Here is a 21,271-nt window from a genome sequence, read left to right as displayed (position 1 = left end):
CTCTGGGTTGGGATGGGGGTGGTAGGCAGCCATGGACCCTAGAGTCTGTAATTATCAAATGACCTTAGATAAATTACCTTTTCTGAGCTTCATTAAAAGTTTGTCAAATAGTCTTACTATTCAAAATTTAATTTTAATCGCATAGTTAACACATAAATACTCTTTGTAAACAAAAGCAAAACATTACAGATGAGACTAAATTTCCTTTGAGTATCACCTCCAATTCCATTCCTCTAATTCCCTTCCAGATGTAACCACAATTCTCAGTTTAGAATTCATCTTTCTTTTTTCAGTCAAATGTTTTTGTGTTTTTTTTTAATCTGTAAAAATAGGACAGCAGTGTCTATTCTGTAACATAGGACAGAGGTGAAAATCAAGGTACATAATAATGTTTTCTTCTATTTTCCTCAGTGTGTTGGGAAGAACTCAGACTTCCTGTAGGAACATAGTTCCACACTAAATTCAAGCTGAAGAAGAGAAATCTTACCTATTTTCACGGGTGGAAGTACCTGCTCTCTATATGGTATTAGAAAATTCCAGTTTAAAAAGAATTATTTATTTATTTGGCTGTGCTGAGTCTTAGTTGGGGCAAGTGGGATCTACTTCCCTGACCAGGGGTTGGAACCTGGGCCCCCTGCATTGGGAGCACAGAGTCTTAGCCACTGGACCACCAGGGAAGTTCCAGAAAATTCCAGGTAGAGCCCAAGGCCCGGGGAACACTCCGCCTCCCTTATGTGCTTCCATTCCAGCCAGGCAATGGTTTTATGTCTTGTGTCATTTCTTTCCCGTAACCTTCATTTCAGACTGCAGAGAGGAAGAGATCATATATGCAGATTTTCCATCCCCAAACAGCTTTCCAACTGCGTACGACAAAGGCAAAAAACAAGGCAATCTTCCCCCCACGCACAATTCTGCTCTTCCATCATTCTACAGGACAAAGGACATTCCCTCAATAGCTTTCTTCTTCCATCAAACAGAAAGCATGAGCTAAGATTTCCAAAGGCACCTGTGGCTGGTTCCCAGGTGCCGCAGAGCAGGCTTTATTTTAGCATAGGAACAAATTCCATTCATTGAGAATGTACGTTGTCATTCCCAAGTTTTTTTATATATATCTAATTTAATTCTAGCAAAAGTCATCTAAGGTTTATAATCTTCCTCATATTATAGATTGAGGGGTGGAGGTTAAGTAATTCTGTTCTTAAACTGTGATTTCTTGAGGCAAAGGAAAGGTTCAAGAACAGTACTGGTCAGTAGGAAGTGTTACTTGGGAGCAGAAGCAGCAGCATGAAAACGTGGGGAGAACAGAAGAGGTGATGGGGTAACAGCAAATTAAGAGAAAGAAAAACACACATCCCAGGAAGAACTGCCACTCATCGCCATTGCGCAGTCTGGGCCATGCCCTAGGGTGTGTGTGAGAGTGTGTGTGTGTGTGTGTGTGTGTGTGTATGTAAACAAATCTTCATAGCAACCATCTGGTTTCTGTCTTTCTATGACAACGCAGGCTTGCAGTGCTAAATACGGGCATTGGTGAGGATGAGTGTGGGCTGGGGAGGGGAAGTAGGACAGCTGAGTCAAGGGGAAATAGTGCAGAAAGGGCAGATTCCTTTGGTATGTCCTTATCTCCCCTTCCCAGCCCACTGTCAAGATAGGAAAGGGGCTTAAAGTTCTGCTCTCTCCTTGATTCACTGCAGTTACAGTTAAGCCTTGCATACATTTTGTCTTATTTTAACCAATTATGTAAATTCCTATCCAGCCAGGGGGATCCCCTTGGTGCAAGAGGGTAAGGGTAGAAACTTTTGCTTCCTATTTTCACCACAGGTGCCACTTTCAGGGCACCCATCTGAGGATCCCATCTGATGAAGGCCTAGAGGCCCCAGGGGAAAGGTGAGAGAGAATCCAGGCACAAGGGTGAAGGAATAACAGGCCCTGCTGGGAGGATTAAACAGCCCCAGGCAGGAGTTACAAGAACCTCTTCCTCTAGTCAGCACAGTGGCTCCCAACCAGGGGATCCCAGGGGACACACGGCAATGTCTGGGGACTTCTTTGATTGTCCTCACTGAGCATCTAGTGAGTAGAGGATGAGGAGGCTGTTAATATCCTAAAATACACAGCACAGTTCCCATAACAAAGTACCTGGTCCAAAATGTTAATAGTCCCAAGGTGGAAAGTAATAACATGCTGGTCCTACGTAAGTCCTCTCCTTGGTCCCGTGGGGGAGCACCAGTGACCGGTCAGATTACTTGAAAGGAGCACCATGCGACACCAGCTTGTTTCCCTCAGCCCTGAATTCCTCTCAGACTTCCAACTTGAGTATTTTGTTTGTTTACTTCTAAAAACAACAACAAAAAATTTCAGCTGGAGTCCCAAATCTGCGTGAGATCAGCTTCTAGAGAAGAGGGCCTTGAGCTGTCTGACAGAGCCTGTGCAACTGGGCAAAAGGCACGATCTCCTGGTCACAGTTTCACTGAACTCAATGATTTCAAAAGTCCTGTGGTTCCAAAACTGTACTTTTGGATAGTTTCTGCATGTACTCAGTTTGGGTCAGTAGAAAAGGAAATGACTCAGAAATGTAATAGAGGGAAGTCTGAGGGTGATTCAGACTTTCCTTATCATAACAGATGCTTCAGACATGGACTTTAATGTCAAACCAGGACTCATGATCACTGAATGATGCCAGGACTTCCCTTTGTGTATTTGCATGCATACATGCCAAGTCGATTCAGTTGTGTCTGACTCTTTGTGACCCTATGCTGTGGACTGTAGCCCACCAGGCTCCTCTGTCCATGGTATTTTCCAGGCGAGAGTACTGGAATGGGCTGCCATTTCCTCCTCCAGAGGATCTTCCTGACCCAAGTCTCTTATGTCTCCTGCGTTGGCAGGTAGGTTCTTTACCACGAGCGCCACCTGGGAAGCCCTTGTATATTTTGAGTAGGTGGTATCTACGTGGGGTGATTAAAAATGCTGTGAAAGACAGTTCAAGGAATCCACCTGATTCAGACTGCGTATGAAGGTAGATTAAGTTATCTCTGCTGCTGCTGCTACTAAGTCGCTTCAGTCGTGTCCAACTCTGTGCGACCCCAAAGACGGCAGCCCACCAGGCTCCCCCATCCCTGGGATTCTCCAGGCAGGAACACTGGAGTGGGTTGCTACCCGCCCCAAATTTCCCTCATAGGTCTACTTATGTTTGAATTTCTACCATGAGAGTTTTATATGCAGTTAAAAATATAAATATTGTAGTGCAAGTATCAGTTTGATGTTACTAATTGCGGTTGGGACGGTAAGGTAGGGAAGTAGCTGGTACTCGATCGAGAACAATCCTTGTTGCTCTAGCAGTTAACGTGAGTAATTTGAGGAAAGTTTTTGTCCTGTGTTCAGTCTTTTCAATCTAAATATAATAATAAAGATTTAATAACTAAGAGTTCATGTTTTGTATTACTCTCTAGTATCTACCCATGATAAATATATCAGAAGAAGGTTCAAAAAAAGTCCGTCTATTATAAAAACACTAAGTGCTTCTGTCACTAAAACTTCCGTTTATACCAAAACTCTTCTCTTACCTGAAGGGGCCACTTTACCACAATGTGGCTGTCAGTGCTGAGTGCTCTTCCTGTCAGAAGTTAATGTTTCACAGAAAAAGCAATCCTTGGTTGACATTCTGAGCACTTGACCTTTACCTGCTCTTAGTCATGGGGCTCATCTAAGTTTTCCAAGAGGGAGACCCAGCTTTGTGTGCGGAGTAACCTTCCAACATGGTTCTCTCTGAAGTTTCATTTCCTGGCTTATCCACTACTGCTGCCATTCAGAGACTGTTGAAAGAGGTCAAACTCTTTACTTTTTTCCAAATACTCACAGACTAATCTGAACATAAGTTAGTGAACAATTTATTCCTTCAACAAATATTTATTGAACACATATGTGCCAAACACTTGATACTGGGGATGTAGCAATGAGCATGACAGAGTCCTGGTAGGAGGCCAATACTCGATAAAGGTGTGAATGAAGGACCCTCCTCCAGCTGTTCCTTTAATCTGGCTTACTTGTTCCTCTTTGTGATCACTGTTCAAACTACTATTCCATTCCCTTTTCCCCAGAATGTCTTTTCGGAGACGGAATGCTTAATCTTCCCCTCAGAGCCTTGAGAGGCAGGCCTGAGGACGCTGAACTCCACAGCCCCGTGAGGCCTTCGGTAAAAACTGGTACCAAACAACTTTTGAACCAAGTTGGGAGCCTTAAGGCTAATTCATTGCACAAGTGGTTGCCATCTCTATAATCTTTGGACTCTGCCCCAAATGCAGAACTCTGCTACTTTCAACCTTGGCCCCGTCATTTCTCTGATACCTCTGATACACAGTAACTCCTCTTCAAAGAATTTCCCTCAACCCACTCATTTAAATTACACTGAAGCTACCCTTAAACATGGCTTTATTTGCAGACCTACAGGGTTTTCCCCTCCTATATCAGAAAGTGGGGGAACTGAGACACTCTAGTTCCCTAGTGCCATCCTCAGGCCCTTATTTTTCCAAGACATTCGTATGTAACCCCTCCTACTTTGGAGTTCATTCCATCAAGCTAAATTCTCCTTCATATTCTCTGCTATTCTTGGTCACTCCTATACCGGGACTGGAAGTTGGCTTCATCTTCTCCTCCCCAGTCTTGCATAATTCTAGATTCATTTAAACACCTTGATTTACTGACCCAACACTCTAAGCCCATAATTCTTTTATTGTTGCTATTATTGTTTTCTCAGTTAAGACTCTTCAATTTTCCTTTTATAAAAAAAAAAAAAAAAAAAAATACAGTTAGGCTTAATAAGACAGAACAAAAGCTCAAACACAAGAGCCACCTACCCTGGCAGCTTGATAGGGAAACTCCCTTAGTTCTTTAACACCCCAACGATCTTTACCTTTACTCCACTTGAAACGCCTGTTCCTATTGCCCTTGTCATGACATGGAAGAGTTCCAACTCTGAAATCTGAAACGCCAACATCATTGTGACACCATGTCCTGAGCTTCCAGCTTTATCACTTCTAAATCATCTGCTCTTTGACCTTATTAAGGCTTCTCTTGACCTGAGTTTATCATACTTTCCTTAGCCAACCTTCTTACCCAGTCTGAATCAAGTATTCCTTCTTTCACCAACACCTTCTACCCCCTTGTTCCTCTGTCAATCCTCTTCATCTGTCTACAAATCATGATCCAGGATCTACACAATAATAAGTCTTCTCTGCTCTTGTACCCAGGCAGCTAGGCGTTACTAGAGAAAACAGCAGAAATAAACGAACTGATACCTTTCCAACGGTGTCACTGAGAGCTGGACCATAAAAAAGGCTGTGCTGAAGAACTGATGCTTTCGAACTGTGGTGCTGGAGAAGACTCTCAAGAGTCCCTTGGACTGCAAGAAGATCAAACCAAATCCTAAAGGAAATCAACTCTGAATATACATTGGAAGGACTGATGCTAAAGGTGAAGCTCCAATACTTGGGCTATCTGATGTGAAGAACCAACTCATTGGAAAAGACCCTGATGCTGGGAAAGATTGAAGGCAAAAGAAGAGGGCGGCAGAGGATGAGATGGTAAGATACCATCACTGACTCAATGCACATGAACTTGAGCAAACTCTGGGAGATGGTGGAGGACAGGGAAACCTGGTGTGCTGTAGTACATGGGGTTGCAAAGAGTCAGACACGACTGTGATTGGACAACCACCACCATTCCAATGGGTTACGCGTTCCAAGGATTATACGTTCACGGTTTCTGTTAGACCCTCACCACTGTTTCCTAATTCATTTACTTAATAACAGTACTATTTGTCATCTCTCTTTCATCCTCCTCCCTTTCATCCTCTCTTCAACACTATGGCCACTCTTCTTAAGTCCACTAACTCCCACCTTCCTAACTCTCAAGTAGTAACTTCACATCCTATTCCACAAGAACAAGAAAGCCGTCAGACAAGGACTCCTATAAATTACCGACCCCTATTCACAAACAGCTGTGAGTTTACCCATTGTTATATCTTCATCTTTTTTTATATTTTGCCGCTTTACAATGTTGTGTTAGTTTCTGCTGTACAGCAAAGTGAATCAGCTATGTGTGCTCAGGATCACCTATACATCTATCTACCTATCTTCCCTCTTTTCTGGATTTCCTTCCCATTTGGGTCACCACAGAGCACTGAGTGGAGTTCCCTGTGCTATACAGTAGGTTCTCATTAGTTATTTTATACATAGTGGTGTATATGTGTCAATCCTGGTCTCCCAATTCTTCTCACTACCCCTTCCCGCTGTTGGATCCATAAATTTGTTTTCTACCTCTGTGTCTCTATTTCTACTTTGCAAACAAAGTTCTGTGTCTTCACCTTGAGTCTCAAGCAGGATGAGGCATCTGTCCTTTTGCCGCCGCTGCTGCTGTAAAGTCGCTTCAGTTGTGTCAGACCCCTGTGTGACCAGGCTCCCCCATCCCCGGGATTCTCCAGGCAAGAACACTGGAGTGGGTTGCCACTTCCTTCTCCAATGCATGAAAGTGGAAAGTGAAAGTGAAGCCGCTCAGTCGTGTCCGACTCTCAACGACCCTATGGACTGCAGCCTACCAGGCTCCTCCATCCATGGGATTTTCCAGGCAAGAGTACTGGAGTGGGGTGCCATTGCCTTCTCCATCTGTCCTTCTGCTTTAGACCAATTTCTTACTCAGCTGGCTTGCTAACTAGATTAACTTCAGTACCTCACCTTGTACAGAGGCTGGCACATATGTCCTCAGTATATGTTTGCTGAACTACTGTTTAATTAACCACATCCACCTGAGTTGTTTCCACACCCCACCCTTTTTGGAGCCCTGCTTTTTGGTTATCATCCTTCTCTATGATGCCTCTACTTTTACTTTGTAAATATACATGCCTGTCATTCTCATTCTAAAACAACAACAGACAACAAAACCTTCACACACCACTCAGGTTTACAAGCAAGATTCTACCTCTACCAATACACTGAAACTGGTCCCAAAAAATTACTAACTGGTAAATCAAACTGACACCCTTTCGTCCACCAAAAAAAAAAAAAAAACAACTGTGATTTTATTCTTGTTTTTAGAATTAAAAGTACCTCTAATCATCAAATAGATGCTCATGTCAAAATCTTGAAAAGTACAGAAAGTAGAAACATACATACAGTCCTTAAACCATAATCCTGACAGTTATTCACAATTTTGGCATGCTGCTTTCCTGAAATTTGGGGGCACCCTGGTGGCTCAGATGGTAAAGAATCTGCCTGAAATGCACGAGATGCGGGTTCAATCCCTGGGTTGGGAAGATCCCCTGGAGAAGGGAATGGCGACCCACTCCAGTATTCTTGCCAAGAGAACCCCATAGACAGAGGAGGCTGGCAGGCTACAGACTATTTGGTTGCAAAGAGTTGGATGCCACTGAGCGACTAACATTTTATTACACAGTGAGATTTTACTTGTAACAGTGCTTTACACTACTGACTGCTTCAGTTTCTCCATTACCTCTGTTCTTGGGCTCCACATCATCCTGACTCCATTCTGGTGAGCCTGTTTCTGTTTCCTTCAGGTGTCAGCCTTCATCGGGTCAGTTTGTCAGGCTTTCTGCTCTCTGTACTTACATGTCCATGGCTTTACTAGTGTATCCTGAGCTCTACAGAATTTGTATCTCCTGTTCTGAAATTTTCTCCAACCTCCAGATGCATAAATGCAGTAACGTAACATAAATCTAGTAACCTACTCTTGGATGTCCTACAGGCACCTCACATCAACTCTTCTGCAAAATGAACTCATTGTCTTCCATGCCAAACTTGCTCTTCCAGCTGTGTTCTCTCTGGATTACAGCATCATAGTTTACCCAGTAACTCAGGCCAGAAACCTCAGAATTTTTTAATAGTGTCCTGTCTCTTTCCGAGTCCCACTCCTCACATCAGTTTCTGTTGATTGTACTTCTCATGTATCTCCTGAGTCTGCTCAGTCTTCATCCCCACGATCATTACCTTATCTCCTCATCATATCTAACCTATAGTACTCTAGCTACATACAGGCTGTTACTGTACCTCAACTAACCCATGGTTAACAGTTTACAAGTACAGAATTCTCCACTTAGATGTTTGTTAAACTTATGTCTCAAATAGAATTCATCATCTTCCTTTTCACAGTAGCCTTTTCCTTTTCCATCCCATTAGTAGTATCTTTAATACACCCATTTTACCATCTCCAGTCTCCTCCTGACACTACAATCAAAAAAATTATTTTAAGGGGCCAATCTGATCATGTCATTTCCTTGCTCAAAATCTTTATTAAGCAGCTTCACAACGACTCCAGGATGAAGCCTAACGGGCCCTTTGTGACCTAACCCTTGGTTACTTCCACCCAGGTCCAGCCTCATTCCTTGCATGCTATGCTACAGTTACTCAGTTATTTTAAGTTGCCAGAATGTAATACCTCTGCATCTTTTCAGACTGTTCCTTCCACCTGGAAGGCCCCCTTTCCCAATCTAACCCCCTTCCCTAAGTCCTACTACTCCATCATATTTCAGCTCAGAAGCTACTCTCTGTGTAAGGATTTTCCTGGCTGTCCTCCCATTTACTCAAATTAGGTGCCCAGACTCTGTACTTCCAGACCATTTTATGCTCTTCCCTATCTTAGCTCCGAATCCTTGTACTCTAATTATTGTCAGTCTGCCTATCTTCAGTATATCCCTCAATAGTCTGTAAGCTCCCTGGGCAGGAACCATATCTTAGGCACTGCTGCAATCCCTGAAGTAAGGGCTTCACGTGTTCTATCTTGTTTAATCATCACGGCAAATCCTGTACAGTGGGTACTACATCATTCCTATTTTATAAAATAAGTAAACTGAAGCAAAGAGAGTTTAAGAAACTTGTCTCAAGTCATTCAAATGTATCAAAATCAGGACTTAAAACCAGGAAACTTGATGCTAGAACCAGTCCATCACTAAATTTATCAATTCTAAATCTCATTGGAAAGACTGGTACTGAAGCTGAAGCTCTAACATGTTGGCCACCTGATGAGAAGAGCCGGCTCATTGGAAAAGATCCTGATGGTGGGAAAGATTAAGGGCAGGAGGAGAAGGGGATGACAGAGGACGAGATGGTTGGATGGCATCGCTGACTCAATGGACGTGAGTTTGAGCAAGCTCTGGGAGATGGTGAAGGACAGGGAAGCCTGGCATGCTGCAGTCCACAGGGTCACAAAGAGTTGGACACGACTGAGCGCCTAAACAACTAAATTTCATCTCCACACGATTTGGCAGTGACCTAATTAAAACACAGAACCAACTAGATTTCTTCTTTGCAGTCACCTCCATGGTTCCCATGCCTGCCTGCAAATCATATCCTTCTGCCTGCCTTTCTGGCCTGGGCTCGTCCCTCCCCAGGACTCACTTGATACGGTATTGCAAAATCAGCAGATTCCACACTGCCTCACCCTTCTCTTAGTGTTGGTCCTGCTACCAAAATGCCCTTTTGCACCTTTCTAGAAAAATCTCGTTTCTCCTTTGGAATTTGCTCCATGAAACCTTTCCTGATTACTTTCTTTTGGGGTGTGCCGTGTGGCTTGTGAGATCCTAATTCCCTAACCAGGGACTGAACCAGGCCAGGTAGTAGAAGCGTTTCCTGATCACTCTTCTCGCCATCCCATTGCAGGCACTGGAATTCTGCCTCCACTCTCAGAAGCTGTGTGATTTGGCCAAGTTACTGATTTAGTTTTCTCACTTGTATAATGGCAATACTATCTACTTCGTAGAACTGTTATGAGAATTAAATGAGATGACGTAAATTAAGGACTTAACAATGGGCTAGATGCTACTATTAAATACTTGTCCCTATTCCTCTATGTAGCTGAACTTCTGCTGCAAGTTTAACGCTGCGGCATGATTTCCTCACGTGTAGTTTCCCCACCAGAGTGGCATCTCCTTGCAACTTGTTTAGTCTCTAAGTGGTGTCTGACTCTTTTGCAACCCCATGGACTGTGGCCTGCCAGGGTCCTCTGTCCATAGGATTTCCCAGGCAAGAATCCTGGAGTGGGTTTCCATTTCCTACTCCAGGGGCATATTATAGGCACTTATCAACTAATAATTGAACTAGATTCTTTAATACTACCCATCTTTTAAAGCCCAGTTCAATTTCCATTTCTTCTACTAATATTTACCTCATGATTCCAGCCCTTTGAATTTTCCCTTCTCAGAATTCCTTTACCACTATCTTGCATTATATGTAGAAGTGCTATCTCAGTGAGGCTTCAAGTTCTTCCAGGACAGACACCATCTCTTACACTGTTATCTGCCCAATAACTGCTAGTATTTCCAACTGCAAAGAGTCAAAAACTGCTAGTATTTCCCCAAAGTCAGACTTCATCAATTCCTTGTGAATTAAAAAATCACTGCCCAAGCATGGGGGGGCCTTATCTTTTTAAGTAAGTCACCCATCTCTAAGGAAATTCAGCCAACTCATCTCCTGACCCTCCTCTTAGTTCACAGGAATTCTGCTTAGAACTACAGTAATCTGGACACCTTCCGGTGGCCCAGTGGTTAAGACTGTGCGCTTCTACCACAGGGGGCATGGGCTTGATCCTTGGTCAGGAAATTAAGATCCCATATGCTTTGTGGGATCTTATTACATTAATTTGCTTTTACTTGCATGCCACTGTCATACTTCAGCTTCCAAGGGAAGAGATCTTTCCTTTGCTTGTTGACTTCCCTCAAGGTCCAGTAGAGGGCACTGTACACATAAGGGCTGCTAGTGTGGGTGTGGCTGGCAGACCAACAGTAGATATCTTCAATGGCAATCCTCCCAGCTATTTTCCTTTTGCCTGTGTTTTCCATGCTCAGGCCACATCAGCTTAAAATAAATGTGGTTGGACAATAATAATTGTGACTTCATCCCTGCCACCCTGCATATCAGACGGCTCAACTGAGAGACTTGTCAACACAATTATCACTCAACCATGCTGGAGGAGTGGCAGAACCCTTGAATCCACTCTTTGGAATAAAGATAAAACACTAAGCTAAAATAATGGGCAAGAACAGCTTTTTGAAGCACTGCAGAATCGGGCTTCCTGACTGCCTAGCCCTGTCATATGAGTAAAGGAAAAGGAAAGGCAGGTTTTAAACTGGAACAGAAACAGCAATGACTATTTCTGGGCACCCCAGGATTCCTAAGGCGACAGCTTAAACCTAAGGACCAGGAAAGCCAAGAGTAATGGAAAAAGCATGTAAAAGCCTAAAAGTTAAGAGATGTTAACTCAAGGTCTTCAGTAAACTAGCACTGCCATAAATAACTTATTTCTATGTCAACGTCCCTTCTCTTTATATTAAATGGAACTTGACGCTTCTGCATTTGGAGCCTTGTTGACCTCACTGCCCAGCTGTTGCAACTTGGCAAGCATAAAAGTAGGGACAATGTGCTCAAAAAGAAGTCATGGGACTGGCGTAAGGGGAGTAAGACTCAGAAACCCCATCATAATAAACACTCCTAGCTTTACAGACACACATCCATCTCCTAGCTTTAAGATGTAAGTTTATACTACTGAAGTATATGAACTTTTTCATGTATTTTCTTCCAGTTAGATAAGAAACCCCATTAAAGGTGGGGCATGCCTTTCTTTAATGTATCTACAAACCACCTAGCTCAGTGTCTAGCATGCTGTTCAGAAAGGCTGATGGTTAGGAGGCATCGCAGTCCCCTGACTAAATTAGGAGAGAGCAAGGCAGCTTCCTGAGAAGCTGAAAACTTATTTGGAAAGTTTCTGATTAAGAAGAGAGAATGAATCACATGCTGAGAACATTCCTTCTCTAGTTTAGAAGTACTCCACCCTCTCAACGTGATAGAAATTTCTCTAGAACATCTATTGTCTCCGGGATTCTGTCTTCCTTGACGCATGCTCATTTGAGAAGATAACTATGGTAAAATCTCCTAATCATAAAATCTCCTTAGGCAAATGGGCAAGTTTCCATCTTCACACATGGTAGATTGGTGTGAGTGTGACAGAAGAAAAGTGTGAGTCTGTTTCTCCTTTGGCAACACTTCTTTTGTATATTACACTCACAGATAGTTTTAAACCCTTTTCAGTGGCAGGATTCCAGCGATGGTTAGCACATCATGAGGAAAGAAGTGACTCTGCCTCCTGCTGGCCACTAGCAGAAAGGCTGATCACTAGTGGTTACAATTCTCCAGAGACACAGGAATTTGAGAAGAAAAGAAGACTGAAAGGGAAAACAGAGTGGCTTCCTTTCATGCTTAGCCTGGAGTAATCTTCAGGTGTGAATAAACCCTTCAGATCAAATACCGCAAACCCCTCATTTTGTGATGAGGAAGATTCATCTTTGCATTAGCTATAGAAGTCCTGGTCTATATGCCAATGTCCCTGCACCCTCTCCCTAAATGATGGAAATGGAGAACCCAGACACATCCCATCTGAAGGGCCCCTGTTCCTTAGAGGCTCAGAACCCCACACCAGCTTCTCCTGACTGGTGTCTTCAGTCTTATTTTTTTCCCTTTTGCCAAACCCCAATAAAACACACCAACTGCTGCAGAGAATTTCTGGGTTGGTTTGTTGTTTTTTTTGTTTTCCGTGGATCTTCTTGTTTGTTTTTTATTTCAAATACTGAAAAAGTCCCCTGGGCTCTGCGGTGCTCCCCACACTCATCCCCTTTCTCCCACACTCACTGCCCTTCTTCCCACAGCAAATCTACTTCAAAGACAGCACTTTTCTCCCCACCCAAACAATTAACATTCAGTTCTTAGCTTTTTCTGCAGAACCAGAGGAGTCATCCGCATCTTTCATATTTAGACAGTTTCTTTTATCTGACATCAGGTCCCCAGTCATATCCAAGCTAGCAAGGCACTCTTCTACACAGCTCAATTAGAACCCCTCACCTTCAGTCCACTTCACTCCCCCACCCCACCCCACCCCCACCCCACACCAGCTACAAGGTCAAGGAGGAGGATAGTTAGGAATGTTTTTGTTATCAACTCTAAGTCCTAATTCATAACCCCGCACATCTCCCACTCCACCCTCTCAACCCCCCACCCCACCCAACCCCCAGGATTTCACTGTGATGTCTCCCAACAATTACTTGGAAAAAAAAGAAAAAACAAAAAAGAGTCAAGGTCTTGGTGCTCGGCCCAAGGGGCTCCATGCGCTGGGACACCGACGGGCAGGGGCTTCTGCCTCTCCAGCCCGCACCCGAGCCACCTCCTGACCCCTGGCTGCAAAAGCAGGGAGGGGCAGGAGCCAGCACAGGACCCAGGGGGCAGCGTCTCAGGATCTGGCGGAGCCCCGGGCAGCATCATTCGACTTGGCCACTGCGGACGAACACAGAAGAAGAGAAAGAAAACACTGTCAAGTAGTAAGGGAAAAAACCCTAAGTTCCACCCCAGTCTCTACCCCATCATTCTTCCACACTTATCAATCATTGGGGATACATGGCACATCTCTTAATCCTATTCAGAGAGTTGTCCTTTTTTTTTTTTTTTTAAAGAAGAGGAACATTTCGGTCTTCGCCTAGTTACAAAACTGTTCTCTGTGTTTTTGGAGATATCCAAGAAAACAAAGAAAAATATTCTTTAGACAAGATAAAAATAACGAGGTTTTCAGAGCAGGCTCAGTTTCAGGGGCATGGCCAGAGCCACTTGCCACAGTGGAGATGGACGGACTGGGGTTGGGGGCACAGAGTGATGAGGTGGCAGCTGCATGGAGGCCAGGGCCAGACAACACACGTGTTGTTTTGAATGGACTTAATATTCTAGGTTTAATCAAAGCAAACTGAATTTCAAATGACCCTTTTCTGCCACGGAAGCTATGCACTTCATGCTGTGGGAGCAGGTGGCATCTACAAAAAGTAGCTTGTTTCTTTGTTTCCTTAGCTTTGAAGATGACTGGGTGGAAAGAGAGACCAATAGTCTTTCTGATTTCCCTATTTCTTCTATTCCTTCCTAAAACTGAGACTCACTGTGACTTCAGTCTTGAGGATTCACACTGACTGATAGAGAGAGCAGCTCAGACAGAAAAGAGTACAAAATTCGAAAAGATTGGAGATGAAGAAAACGTACAAAATTATATATATATTTATATATATAATAACATGACATATCTATGTACAACATGTCTGGGACGGTTGAGGAAACTATACAAGGATATTCGGCATTTTCCCCTTCCCACATGGACTTTAGACTAAGGAAGACAGCATGAGGAAATGAAGCAAGAAACACAAAAATTATATACAATTACAAGTGACAGTCAAGGAGTTGCCCTAGGGGCCAGGGAATCACGGCATCCTGCTCTCTCCTTCCTTCCTCACCAACTTTTTCCTATCCAATCTGAATGACGGCCTGAAAAGTGAATGGCTGGTCAGGAAAGACGTGTAGACACACCCCAACGCCCCACGTGTGCATCAGCAAGTTCATTAGTTCTCACTGGGCCAGATGTGTGGCATATCAGAACTGGTGGGCTGAGAGGTCAAGAGAGGACTAAAGACAGACTCTTCCTCTCTTGAATTGCTAGCTCTCACTTGGCCCTCTCTGTCCTAACGAGCAGACTGCATTCAGTGTGGTTCAGGCCAAGCTAGTGATAATCAGATAGACGATGCTGGCCACCCGCAGCCCCTCTTTCCTCCACCTGGTTCATGATCAGCGTTGCTACCTCTCAGAGGACAGGAGCTGAGCTCCAGGAAGGCAGAGATTTCTCAGTGCTCCTTCTATTTCTCCCTAACCGCCTTCCCCAGCTTTCACCAAGGTGAATCATCTCCTGAGAACCTGCTGCTCCAGCCCCACAGCAGCACTAAGCCCCGGAGCGACCATTCTTCCCTTTTCTTCCTGTCTCCCTAACAATACACCTGGCAGCTGAGAACATCTGAAATGTAGGACTCCACATGAGCATGACTGAGCGTGTTTCTTCAGGCCCACAGCCTGGCTCCCAGAGCAGCCTTTTAGCAGCCAAGGCCCAGACTGTAGGAAAGAAGTGAGAGCAGAGGCAAGAGCCTTCATGGCTAGCTTCTTAGAATTTTTTTTTCTTGACCCTCAAGACCAATGACACGAATGAGGTCCTCCTGCCTGAATTTATAATCCCTAAATCTCAACTTCTCTCCTCATGCGGTCTTCAATGACTTCTCCTCTGTAGTCTCATCTATGGTCCTTCCTCACTTGTGGTTTTACAATGAATAGCACAGAATTCTTCAGGATGTTAGAATCAGAATCAATCCGATTTACATTTGGATCTATATTACAGATGAGGAAGTAGAAATCCAGAGAGGTGAAGTGACTCAACCAAAGCTACCGGTCAGTTCTGTCTAGAATTGAATGGAAACAGAACCCAGATATCCTGACTGCTAACCCTGTGTTCTTTCCACTATCCCATGATACTTTCAAAAAGCAACATGCTGGAAGAGAGAGAGAAGGTGCCCATTTTACATGAATAATATCTTCCAGGGCAAATTGTAAAAGACACTGAATAAAGAAGGTTAGGTGGGCATTATAGTTTTAGGCAAGCACATCAGTTTTTCTTTTTGAGGATTTGCTAAACCTGCCATAATGAAAACAAGAAAGCAATAGCAGCCCAAAGGACAAAACACTTAAAGCACAGAAAACAGATCTCATTCAGTCTATCTTTCCCAATCGTATCAGGTTAGCCTCGGGATGTTAAACCTGTCATATTATTCCCAAGGCTTAGCCTCCCCTATTTTGGGACACATTCTCTTCCAAAAGGAGAAATGACATCTCCCCAGTTTCTCATACAAATGAAAAAGAAAGTCTGCAGCATTATCCAATCCTAGGCTCCTATTTCTGGGCCCCTACTTGGGCCACATGAGGGTGTGGAAATCTCAGTTTATCCAAAGCAGTGAACTCAGAGCCTCTCTTTAGCCCATGTTACAGTCTCAGCAGCCCCCAGAAGCAGCATAGTCATTTCTGGCGAGCAAGCTGAGAAGAGACAGCTAGGTGCCCATGTCCCTGCCTAAGATATAGAAAAGTCCAGTGAGTGAGAAGGGGGGCAGAGGGGGCCCAGGTTACCCCGCAAGCTTGCTGGTGACGAGCGAGGACTTTCTCTGGGGCAGATCCTGGGGGGTGGGGATGTGGTCACCGGTCACCAGGTTCTTGTCTGGTCCTGCACTGGGCAGCTGCTTATTCTTCATCTTGGCTTTGGCCATGTTGTAGTCTCCTGAGTCAAAGTACTTTTGCTAAGAGACAAGAGGGAGGTTTAGGTGAGTGAGGAGCTCCGGTCTTCCTCAAAAGCAAGGAGACTCAGGTCCACTATAAACCTGCATCCACACTCAGATCTTTCAAGTCTTTTTTGATTAGCCTCATGTATACACAGCTTAGTATTAACTATATTTAATTATGCTTTCTCCCCAGTGTCTTCTGACTTTCACATTTGTAAGCAGTTTCCCAGCTAGGGTATTTTTTTTGGAGTTAAGAGATAGCTCCTATAGCCTTTTGTAGCCCCATGAGTCCACGATACTTCAACCATATTGCTGACTTTAATCCCAAAGGTTTATAAAGGACCTATTAGTCTCCAATGGGCTTGGTGCTGGGGAAACAGAAATGAATAAGATATATAAAGGGTCAACCTATGGCTATCAGTAGGAGATCAACCTCAAGCTAACAACCTCAAAATGAGAAATTATTCTCTCAGACTATGAATAGAAACTGGGCTTGTCTCTGAGGATAATGTACTTTCCTCTGACTCCAACCACTCCCACACATGTTCCATGGCTGTGACAGCCTGCCTACGCCTGTCTTGCTTACAGCAAGGTAAAGTGCAAATCAGCACCACATCATCATCTGTGACTAAGACTCAGTAACTGGGATTCTCCACAGGGATCTGTTTCCCTCTCCATTTCATCCGCGTAGAGAAATACACTCCAGGTTAATGACTAACAACCCCTCAGTCAGCTTTAGGTACCTCTGAGGACTGAGGAACCCAAAGAGGAGCTAGAAGGCTATGAAGGTAAGACTCTCCCTTGGGAGAAGGACCACTTGTAGGACAGATTTCTGGGCCTTTCTTCTGAAATGATGCACCTCAAAATTTAGCTCTAATCCTACATCTGCAGTCCTAAAACTCCCACCATCCAAACAGGCAAATATCTGGAGGCTGTCAGCATTCCAGACTCTGACATCCTTCCCTCAGTCTCCCAAGGCCAGTCCTAAATGCCCCTCCATTAAGCTTTAGTATCCTGAGGGAAATCAGAAAATAACTGATACCCTTAGGAACTTACAGTATTTGCCTTGGGTTTTTTTTTTTTTTTAACAAGTTTCTAATTTTTCTTTACTACTGCCCAACAACAAAACGTTCATATCAGTGCTCAGCAGAACTTCCACAGATCTCATCCCTAAGGCCCCTCTGGTTCCAAAGTAAGAGGGTAAGAGATTGTGCTCCATACCCCTTTCTGGAGTCTCTTCATGAGGAAGTCGGAGCCTCCAGGCTTTTGTCCTAGGCTTGGATATTTGGCTTTTAGCTTTGCCTCCTCAGCTCTCTCAGGGAGAATACCTTCTTTCTCTTGGGTGTCCTAGAGGAAACAAATGGGGCCAGTAAAATTAAACACTGAGAAGCAACTGCTTCTAATATCTGCTAACTTTTACACTATTACCTTTTCCTGGAGATCTACCCATTTGTAAACATGCTATTCACACTCTTAAATAAAGCCAGACCTTTGTTCAAATCCCTAAAGCTCAAGATGACTGTATTGTGAAAAAAAAAGCTGTTTGTCACACTACACCCAGGGAACCACCCCAGTGACCTGTGAGTACTGGGTTAAAGGTAATGCCAAAGAACAATACTTTAATCAAAGAGCAAGCAGTAGCTCACTTAGAACAGAAGCTTGGAAAGACAGAAAAGAGCTAGCAGGGATTCTGGTGATGCAAGATTAGTAGGGAGATCTCTAGCTGTCTGTAAAACACAGTACAGGTCAAATGGGAAATCGAAAGGGATAACTGCTGTGATGTTCCCTCCTAAGCTAGGCTTTTGATAAATCTATGGAGGCTAGCTCTGTGGCCTTCTCCAGAAAGCTCCACCTTAGCAATGGTCAGCACTGGACAGCAATGAGGGACAGCATTGTTTCCATAAACATTGTAGTAGGAAGGTGACAGGTAAACAGAAATTAATCTCAGGAAAATTAAGATACATTGGGTTCACTAGTATTTACCCACCAGCTCTGTCAAAAAATCAACACCTTCCCTAGTGATGGAGGTTTGGGAAACATGCCAAGAGCCCAATTAACTTGCAGGGTCTCTTACTGTTGTTGTTACTCTGCTTCCCTTTTTGTGGGCCCTGCTACCCTTTTCTTTAATGACTTTTAAAGAATGGACATGAAGCCAATTTGTGGTTCTTTTTAGTGGAATTGCATTCCTTTGCTTTGAAAACCTGGCCGAGATATAACCCAGGGGTATTTCATGAACCCGAGTACATTACTAAATGTTATAAATTAAATACAAAACACCTAAAGAAGTTGGCATGTTTTCATCACAGAATCGCGGGTGAAATAAGTCCCCACTACCTTAAAAGTAGGGGGGAAATATGGTGGCGTCTTTCTTTTCACGACTCTCTAGGGGTCTTTCCTAGGTTTAACCTCCATTATTCTGTTTGAAACTCTAGCCCTCTTCAATTTTGTAAGGTCCTCTTTGAAGGTGGGCAACAGACCATCTACAGCGATCAAAAGGTCTCTTTGAGAAAGTTGCCGTCTTAAATTAGCCATGATAATAATTACTCTTCTCCCTTCCCCCGGTGCTGATCCCTTTTTAAACGTCTGTATCTTGACCAGTATCTTTCTGAGGATATAGAATGCAGGACACAGCCTGGCTGTTCGTTCATTTTACCCCTACTAAGCAATAACATACATCTCATCCCGAGACCACCAACCCCCTTTCATTCACCCACTCTTTCCAAACACCCGCCCCGCGCTCAGGTTCGGCCAATTACAGCACAGCTTCAATACGTCTAGCAGTAGGTCTACTGACCAATCAGGAAGGGTACTACAATGATTGACAATCCAGCCAACTAACCAGAGCCAAAGCAGCAGGCCATGTTGAAACTCACCCTGCATGACGCAAGACGTGGCCAACCCCTGCAGAGCCCGAGACCATGGCGACCAATCCGCACTGGTGGGAGACCGCCTCCCGCCCCATCACAATCGCCCCCAACTCGCCCACCGCACCCCCTCCATTTCACCTGCTTCTCCTCGCCGGTCTCTTCCGTAGGGTTCTCCTCTTCTTGTTTCTGGGACATGGTGGGACCGGGACTGTGGAGTGTGGGGGACCCGGGAGGTCAACCGGAGAAGGGAAGGGGGAGGGGAAACGGGACAACCAGCGCTGCTCCTTCAGCTCCTGTCACTAGGATTGCTCAGTCAAAATGGCGGCCCTTGCCTGTGACGTTGTGACCGCCCCTTCCTATGGGAGCCAATGGGAGCGGGGTGGATAGGGCAATGACGTAACGATCTACCAATAGTTGCTGGCTAAATGTGGGTTCTATGGAGGCGACGGGCAAGCTGGAACGCCAATATGGGAAGAGAGTGACTCACAAGGACCAATTGGATGCACGTGGGAGAGGTTAAGGGGTGGTGCTGGTAGCTTTGGCATTTTTGCTCCTTTCGTGGGGGTCAGACTTTCTGCCGCCCTACCTCGTCTGCCCCAGGGGACTTTCCTGAGCTTCGAATTGGAGAGCGAAAGGATGGAAACCTTTTATTTCCAGGTGAAGAGGATTAAGCTTCGCGTAGTGTTAGCAGAAAATTATCAATCTCCAGAAAATAATATGGAGGTCAGAGTGGACTTTAAAGTGGTCCTCCTCACTCTTCCAGTGTGTTATTTAGGGTGTGGAATGGAAAGACTGAATGGTCTAGCAGAATATGGTCTAGCAGAATATGGATGGCCATCCCATGGAGACTGAGCTCCTTGAAACAGCACAGGTCTAGGTACATGGTAAACATTGCGTAAATACTCGGGAACATATTGAGTGTTTGAAGATGGTACTGTTTTAGTTTTACAAGGAATATATATGTAGTAAGGCAGTCTTTGCCATAGAGGGTTTTCACAGTATGCCAGGTGTACCCAAATCCTCAAGATTAAAAGAGACTCATCTTCCTAGAGTGTTAGTTAAAAAACGTCATTTTTATATTAAAACAGTCTAATACACTGAAAATTTGATATTAAATTTTAATTTTCCAGGGAACCTATTGTGACAGATAGCCTTAGGGCTGTCTGTTCATTTTTCTGTATAATTAGGTACATTTCTAGTGGGAAAATCTGAGAATCTTAGAATACACAGATTATTATACAAGGCAAAATCTTGTCAGCTTGAAATTAAAGTGTTAATAAAGTGATAAAGGGGTTCAAAGGAAAGTTCATATTCAGCAAATGGCAACCCACTCCAGTATTCTTGCCTGGAGAATCCCATGGACAGAGGAGCCTGGCAGGTTACATACAATCCATGGGGTTGCAAGAGTTGGACAGGACTCAGCAACCAAGCACCCCCCCCCCACTGCCACCCCCGCTGCTCCGCAAGAAAAGAAGACTTAATAATCGAGGTGTGTATTTGAAATCAGCTTTAATTTTGCCAGGTAAAGGTGATGGAAGGGTATTCTAGCTGATGGGGTCAGTATGAAAGCTAGAAAAATAGAACTGAGTTGAGAACATGGAGGTCAGGATAAGAAACTAGTGGATAATTTAGTTATCTAGGAGAGACATTTAAGGGTTTTAGGCCAGAGAGTGGCAGACCAGAATTGTTCTTAAGGAAGATTAACCTAGTAGTAATGAATAAAAAATCATTTAGAATTCCAAACAGAAAGATACTAGAGGGCAACAATCTAGCTGGGAGTCCTCTGCAATACTCTGGTTGGGAAGTAATTAGGATTTACTCTACAAACGAGGTAGTTTAGAATAGAAAACAGTGATTCTAATTGAGAAAGTCTGTGGCAATGAAATCTACTAGATTAGCAGCAAACTGAATATAGGGAATTGGCAGGCCATGTGCCTCAAGGTGACTATTTGTAGAAACAAATTCAAGGAAAGGAATCAATTTGGAAATGAAATTTGGAAGTAGATAGAAAAAAAGGTGTTCAATTTTGAAAACACTGACTTTTTCAAAGCCAGTGAGCCATTTGGTAGAGATATCCAGGCAATGAAGTCTTCAGTTCAGTCGCTCAGTTGTGTCCGACTCTTTGCAACCCCATGAATCGCAGCACGCCAGGCCTCCCTGTCCATCACCAACTCCCGGAGTTCACTCAGACTCACATCCGTCGAGTCAGTGATGCCATCCAGCCATCTCATCCTCT

At 44.0% G+C, this 21,271-nt stretch overlaps 1 protein-coding gene across 2 annotated transcripts; it reads right to left on the bottom strand.

The window, feature by feature from the left end:
- Positions 1–12,551: 12,551 nt before the first annotated feature.
- ENSA (endosulfine alpha) lies at positions 12,552–19,380 on the bottom strand. Of its 2 annotated transcripts, XM_019956212.2 has the most exons (4): positions 19,174–19,374; positions 17,390–17,515; positions 16,020–16,186; positions 12,552–13,319 (listed from the first exon to the last, which is right to left on the bottom strand). In XM_019956212.2, the coding sequence occupies exons 1-4, from the start codon at positions 19,228–19,230 to the stop codon at positions 13,304–13,306; spliced, it is 366 nt and encodes a 121-aa protein (XP_019811771.1). In that variant the 5' UTR covers positions 19,231–19,374; the 3' UTR covers positions 12,552–13,303. The 2 variants fall into 2 exon arrangements, with proteins under 2 accessions (XP_019811771.1, XP_070641857.1); XM_070785756.1 differs by lacking the exon at positions 17,390–17,515 and having other exon boundaries at positions 19,174–19,380.
- Positions 19,381–21,271: the final 1,891 nt, after the last annotated feature.

This window comes from Bos indicus, chromosome 3 (assembly GCF_029378745.1).
Source record: "Bos indicus isolate NIAB-ARS_2022 breed Sahiwal x Tharparkar chromosome 3, NIAB-ARS_B.indTharparkar_mat_pri_1.0, whole genome shotgun sequence".
Taxonomy (NCBI): domain Eukaryota; kingdom Metazoa; phylum Chordata; class Mammalia; order Artiodactyla; family Bovidae; genus Bos; species Bos indicus.
The sequence above is the reverse complement of the archived record's forward strand: the minus strand, read 5'-3'. Positions and strand labels throughout refer to the sequence as shown.

Excerpts from the sequence above, each read along its gene's own strand:
- ENSA (XM_019956212.2), bottom strand. The coding sequence starts at position 19,230 with ATGTCCCAGAAACAAGAAGAGGAGAACCCTACGGAAGAGACCGGCGAG. Across the intron at positions 17,516-19,173 it reads AGACCGGCGAGGAGAAGCAG|GACACCCAAGAGAAAGAAGG; the intron begins GTGAAATGGAGG and ends TGTTTCCTCTAG. Across the intron at positions 16,187-17,389 it reads TGAAGAGACTCCAGAAAGGG|CAAAAGTACTTTGACTCAGG; the intron begins GTATGGAGCACA and ends CTTGTCTCTTAG.